This window comes from Aplysia californica, unplaced genomic scaffold (assembly GCF_000002075.1).
Source record: "Aplysia californica isolate F4 #8 unplaced genomic scaffold, AplCal3.0 scaffold00040, whole genome shotgun sequence".
NCBI lineage: Eukaryota > Metazoa > Mollusca > Gastropoda > Aplysiida > Aplysiidae > Aplysia > Aplysia californica.
The window spans coordinates 1,706,824-1,713,659 of NW_004797310.1; the positions used below are offsets into that span (position 1 = coordinate 1,706,824).

At 34.2% G+C, this 6,836-nt stretch overlaps 1 protein-coding gene across 1 annotated transcript in view; it reads left to right on the plus strand.

The window, feature by feature from the left end:
* The window catches only part of LOC101845448 (F-box only protein 32), a gene marked incomplete at its 5' end in the record, with an annotated part of 11,233 nt that extends 6,835 nt beyond the window's left edge, over positions 1 to 4,398 (plus strand). The window contains 1 exon segment of the mRNA XM_005092082.3: positions 666 to 4,398. Coding sequence (XP_005092139.2) covers positions 666 to 752 — 87 coding nt within the window.
* Between the last annotated feature and the right edge of the window lie 2,438 nt (positions 4,399 to 6,836).

The window sequence follows — 6,836 nt, forward strand, 5'->3', positions numbered from 1 at the left end:
TTGGATAATTTCAATGACATTTCAACTATTTTAACAAAACTTACCCTGTAGAAGTCAAAATGTATTGGTTATTCTTATTTCGTTTGATATTTCCTCTCTGGAAATGAATATCCTCTCTGTGTCGATCTGCTGGAAGCTGGGAAATATAAATTATATGTTGTGTCCCCACCCAAGGAAACACAACTCCCTCACTGATGAAAATGAAGCACTTCTCATATGTATGAATCTCTCTGTATATAAGGGTAGCATCTTGTTTCTGTACCTTTTCTTATTCTGTCCAGCTCTCTTTTGTGACAATTATTATTAACAAGCATGAAGTATACCAGGAAAAATAAGCCTTTGAAACCCTTCTGTATGGCACCTGCCTTCATAGTGACCTTTTAGTCTTTAGTACGGCATTTGACTCTCATATTAAATCAAAGCAAAAGATATTATAACCTCAAATCATTTTCTGTCTACCCGAGCATACCTAATACAGTCAAACACGCTCAAATGGCCACTTGCCCAAGACATTCACCTGCACAAACAGCCATTTCTTATGTTTCCCTATTAATTTTTTTTCTCTAATAAAATAACACTTTTCAGGATGTCCATCGGCCTAAGACAACCACTTTTCTTCTCAACTGTTTCTACTCTATTATTAATTCCTATTTGTATTGTTTCAGTCTCTGGGACACCCATGCATCAGTGATCAAAAGTGCAAAGTTAAGGAACTGACTCCTGAAGACTTCATGTTGTTATTCAAGCTGTGATTCAACATTTTTTTCGCCTATTGTGACTGACTCAAAGTGTTACAAGAGTGTGATCTCATTTTTTGACATAATTTTATTTGATGTACGACATGGGTATATGATTGAAGTACTTATAATCCTTTTGATTCCTTTCACAATTGTGTCATTATATTATAATGACACAATTGTGAAAGGAATCAAAAGGATTTTTTAAATATTCACTTTGTCTCATACTCAGGTTCACATAATCGTGAAGGGGAGAAAGGCGTTGTATATGTATTTTCTGTACTCAGATTTTTGTTTTGTTTACAGTTCTAATAATTTATTTAGACCCATTATTTTTGTGGCAGGTATAAATTGCTGTTTTTATATTGGAATTGAATAAGCGATGGTGGCTCTTTGTACTTGTGTTTTAATATTTGTTAAGAAAGCAGACTACTTTTGTATATCAATTTTGATCTGCTATTTTGGCCGTTATTTTTCCCAAACAGTTTATGACAGAAAAATGTAGATTGCAATTTTTTTAAAAATCAGGCTCTGTTATTGTAACTATTCAGTTGACATAAAATCTTTTGTTTTCACTAGAAAAAGAGAAGAACCATACTTCATTCTAATCTTCATGACTGTAAATGTAACTTGTTTAAAGAATTGTTAAACTAAAAAAAACCTGATTTACAGACAGTGGTTTATTTCTGTTTGTTTGACAGTTACTCCAAGTTCTTGATACAATTTGAATGGCTACTGATATTTTCTTGAAAGTATACTTTTTGTTTTAAAAGATGGACTACCAGAAAGGAAGAACACCTTTGAAACGATTTCAGATTGTGCCATAAGAAATTGATGTATTCTTGTCTATTTTACAGCCTTTATACTGTAGATTGTTAACAGTATTGTTTTTATTGTTTCGGTATTGACTTAAAAGACTTTTTAAGTGTCAAAGGAAATTCGAACAAAAAAAAATCGAGTACAAAATATCTGAGTAGTTCGTTTGTTATTGTTATAGAGCAGAAAATTGTTCTTCCAATAGATATGCCCAATGTAAAATTAGCTGTTTTCTGATCAAATCCTCTGACTGTTTTTTAATTAATTTTTTTTTTACTCCCATATTGTCAGTGAGGGAAATAAGGGATAATGTGAAAATTCTAATCACATCCAACTCAGGGTATTTTGCAGGTTATGTAAAAATAGCTATGTGAAGGTGAATATTTACAATTCAACGTTTAATATTTTCAGTTGCCAATTTGGAGTTCAGTTCTGAAGAGTAAAATGCAAATAATATATGCTCTTTAACACACAGACTCATGCATTTAGACAACATTGTCCACCTCCATTTTAACTCATTCTACACCAAACACTGACCTGTGTAGTTTCCATGTCTCCAATCTGACCAAACATGGATGTGTCAGTGTTTTAGAGTGGCTTTGATATTAACGTTCCTTCACAGCATGTCCCTTTGATAATTCAACAATTTTAAGACATATTTCAAAACTTCAGTGAAGTCTCTTAAACTGAAAAAAGTTAACCCAAAAGCCATGATGAACTGATAGAAAACAAAATCCCCCAATTTTACTTTCTTCTGTTTGAGCACAAAAATAAAGTTAGTGTATGATTCATAGATATCATTCAACTTGTGCACTAGTTTAGCAGTTTTTATTTATTTTTGTATTGTTACTTCTTATGTAAGTTGCCCAACAAAAAAGAATTCTAGTTTTCAGTTCATCTCATTTTAAAGTTTCTTTGCGATATTGTGACTTTGTAATAATTTACAGCTTTTACAAAAATTTGGCTGGGTAAGAAAAAGGAGAAATTTGTAAATGACAAGTGTTGCCAATCTACAACTAATATTGCATCATGTGATAAGTGAAATGACTGTGAATGTAACCTGGTATGTATCACTTTGATTTTGAACTGCCTCATATCAAGTAAAGAATATTTTTGATAGTGAAATTTTTTAAGACGTGTTGTATGCATATAATATGTCATTTAGAAATTTTTTAAAAATTGACAATACTTAATAATCTGTGCGGAACAGAACCAAATTGAAATGAGGTATTCATTATTGATTGATTTTTTATCTACATGTCTTCTAAAAGTAGAATCTCAAAATATGATCATATTTTTTTGTCAATAACATATACTTGACAACTGCATGTACCTTGAATAACATCTATATCATGTAATGTACTTATTAGATGATAAACCCATACAGCTTTTTTTGTTATTGTGATCTAAGGTTGAAATAAGAATGAAAAGCGGATTAATTTTGCCATGTCCTTGTTACAAGAAAAATGAGGAGCTCCAAATTTTTCTCCTCACACTATAAAGCGGGTACGATTGGAGTTTATAAGCATTCTTCTTTTGACAGTGATGGATTGTCTTTTAGATGTGGAGCACATAGATTCTGATCTAGACCCTAGTCTGAAAAGAAAAATATTGCAGGAAAGGCACCTCCTGAACTTAAACACTATGCCCCCACTGGACACCGATCGGCGACGTTAAGAAGCCGTCCCTTTTCCCAACTGGACGCCAATCGGCGACAGTGTGATATAGCATGTACCGCACCTGTATCCTGGTTCATGGGGATAAGTGTTGCCCGCTCCGGGTGGAAAGTGTTAACATTTCTGGAAAAATTTTTAAATTTTGTAAACCACAAGGCCACATCAGTCAGCACTTATGATGAGAGTATGGTTTCTTTTACAAAGTGTCCACAGCAGTAATCTCAGGATGAATGTCTTGGTAGCCATTCAAAAGTGAAGTGAGTGGGGTGGTTTTTTAGAAAATAGTCACAGAACTCTAGTCACAGAGAATAACTGTTTTTTTTTCTCCTCCATTTTGTTCTTGATGCCAAGTATAATGATTAGCAAAGCAAAGATTTGAATTGACTTTGTCATAGAGATCTCCAGTTCTGTTATTGACAACTTGGTTCAGTATTTTTTCTCATTCAAATATTGGTTCACAGCCACATCATTTACACATAGCAACATATTTTGAAGCTTTTATTGTTGTGTGTTGTGGCATTTTTTATATTTCAAAGCATTATACATGAGCTTTCAGTTTTATTAACCTTTATGTACAAAGGAACATTTAACAATTTTGATTCTTTTGAATAAGGTGTTTTCAGTACAGACAACTTTGTTTGTGAGCATTCATGACTAGAGAGAAAGTACCGGTACTATAATATGATTGATGTTACATGTCGTACTCACCTGTGATTTCAAGGTCAGGAAGAAGTTTGCGGCTGGTGAGAACTGTTGGCATTCCTCAAGTGGATTCTGATTTGTGATGACATATGTAATGTCATGTTGTTCCCTGGGACTCAAGAAAATGATGTATGTGTTGTATATGTTTTGGCTGTGCATTATTTTTAGTCATGAAATACCGTAAGGTGATGAAGATTTACGTATTATGTCAGAGGTAAAGAAAAAAACTGTGGTCTGTTTCCTGTTGATGCGATAACGTGCAAGCACTATCTTATTGTAGAAAGTTGATTTTATGTTTGAATGTTTGCATTCAGTGGGGATGTTCAAGTACATGCTGTGTACTTTCATGTAAGATTTTAAGTCATGATAATCAAGAACTTACTGGAAGGGTTTTTATCTTAAAACATGCCTGAGATAGAATGCATCGTTTCCTTTAAAGTTTTAATGTTCAATAGATTTTGTCTCACTTAATGAAACCTTTTTGTACTTCAGTACAACTGCCATTTTAAAGACCTGTGACTCCTTAGTTTTATACTTCTTATGTGTTGCAACGTGGTGTAATCAGGCTCTCGTCAATCTTTGGACATGTTGAGATGTTGGTGTCATTTTAAAGTTTGTACATTTGCTTTTCTTTCTATTAAAAAAAAATACTCGCCTATCTTAAACAGAAGTCAAGATATTTGAGATTGAATGGGCTGGGGTCACCCGGTTTCTGAGATAAAATTTGCTAGAAAATTGCTGCCAAAGTTTGGTGACTTGGATAGCGTGAGAGTCCTTTGTAAGTGAAAATTTACATTTTTTTGTGTTTTTAATGTTTTTTAGTAAAATCCTCTAGAAATGTGTATTTAAATGGACTTTAAAAGTGTAGAGTCAAAAAACAAAAACGATAACAATTGTCAAAGCAAAGGAGAAATGCCATTTGTTTTTTGTTTTTTCGATTTAATTCTGTTTTAACATGTGCCTGATTTCACCACGATGCTTCCCATATATACAGTCGAAACTGTCTAATTGGCCACCCATTTTTGAGGAGAAAAGTGACCATCTTAGATGGGTGGCTATAGTACACAGTGTCAGACTAATGTAAAAACTGCACAAGGGAAGTGACTGTTTCTACAAATGACTCTAATATACATGTGGCCATTAGAGCAGGGTTGACTGTCATTGCTCTTATTTCTACTGCCCTAACTATCGCCAAGTCCAAAACGTAGGTATTTTGAAGTTTCTTTTTATCAATGCTATGGAGATTAGTGATTCAGTCCTTTAGTTTTTGATGAGCAGTGACACGTGATTCTACTATTATGTGTTTTTATGAATCAGATAAACCATGTTTGGGGTGATGAATCATTCTAAGTCAGTAATTTTACAGTGGCTGTAATACCTTGTACATATTACATTGTGTACTATGGCACTATACTTGATGAACTTGGTGGCAGTAATATATCGCTACCTCGGAATTATAAAGTTTTATGTGCTCAATACCTAGTTTTGAGAAATTTGACATTAAAACTTTTTAGTTTCACAACATGTCAAGCTTTTTAAAATAAAATTCTTTGAATATCTTCATATCAACTCCGAATATTCTTACGATTTTGGTAGAACAGATAGAACATTTGCTTTCTGACCTCACTGTCTTAGTAACTCAAATGACCAAAAATGTCAGATAGAACTTTGTAATTCTGAGGTAACGATGTGTTACAGAATTCTGCTTACTTTTGATATAAGATCAGCTTGGGTGATGGAATGTGAGTCATGCGCTGTTGTATAATTTGTACATAGAATGTTGTTTTGCCAGTAAAGTCGAATTTTTTACGAAAGTTAACTAATGGTGGGTTTTTTTCTTAAAGTGCATGCTCTTCGGTATTTATCTTTGTCGAGATAACAACAAATAACAATTTTTAACAACAAATAACAACTGATAACAACTGATATAACAATTGATAACAACAAATTAATGACAAATATCAACTCAAACGGCCTAATTTAGTTGCTTTTACTTGGTTTTAGGTAGTCTACATTGGTACAACAACTGATCAGCAGAAGTAGCCTCTGGTAAGCAGCGCTGTTCACAGACGCTACTGCATTTTGTTAAGCACAGGAGTCTTGGATGCCCCACCAGGACAGTGCTACTGATTGAAGTGTCTTAACCATTCCCAAAGGGGGGATATTAATATTTAATATGTTCTTATGCTCAGTAGAATTGTAAATGGGCTGATTTATCAATGTCATGCTCATACTGTGCCGGAACAACATACGGGGAACTGCTGCTTTTTCGTTCATCATTCTTACTATCGTCATTTTCCTCTACTTCTTTTGTATGTTTGTCACTTTCTTGTGAACTGCTATTTCCGGGGTGCCTTGATAGTCGAAGCAGACTTTGTGCTATTGAGGCTAGAGAGGTGAGCAGAGTAAACCGGATTCCCGGTTTAGACTTCTTTGTTGACATCCATCCCTTGGCGCTCATATGACCTTATGCAGCAGTTGCGAGCGCCGTAAAACATTACTAAACTAAGTCATGGATTTTCGAGATGTACCTGGATTTTCTTTTTCTTTTGACTTTATGCTTCTCATTTTACTTTTCTTTCATCGTCGCATCTCTAGTTAGTTAACTCGCACCTTTATGTATAATTCGTCTCCACATATCACGCTTTTTGTACAAGATCTTTTCACTTGTGTGGGACAATGCTGCATGCCTTTATTGTGTCTTTGTTGTAGTTCTTGAATCACGACACAGCTTTGGTCTTTCTCTACTTCGCTTTCCTTCCTACAATTCTCCACACAGTTCATACGGAGCATAACATCAACAAAAATAACAAGGTCAAACAGATCAATAGATTTCCTTGCAAATAGGTTGGCTTCTCTCTCTCTCTCTCTCTCTCTCTCTCTCTCTCTCTCTCTCTCTCTCTCT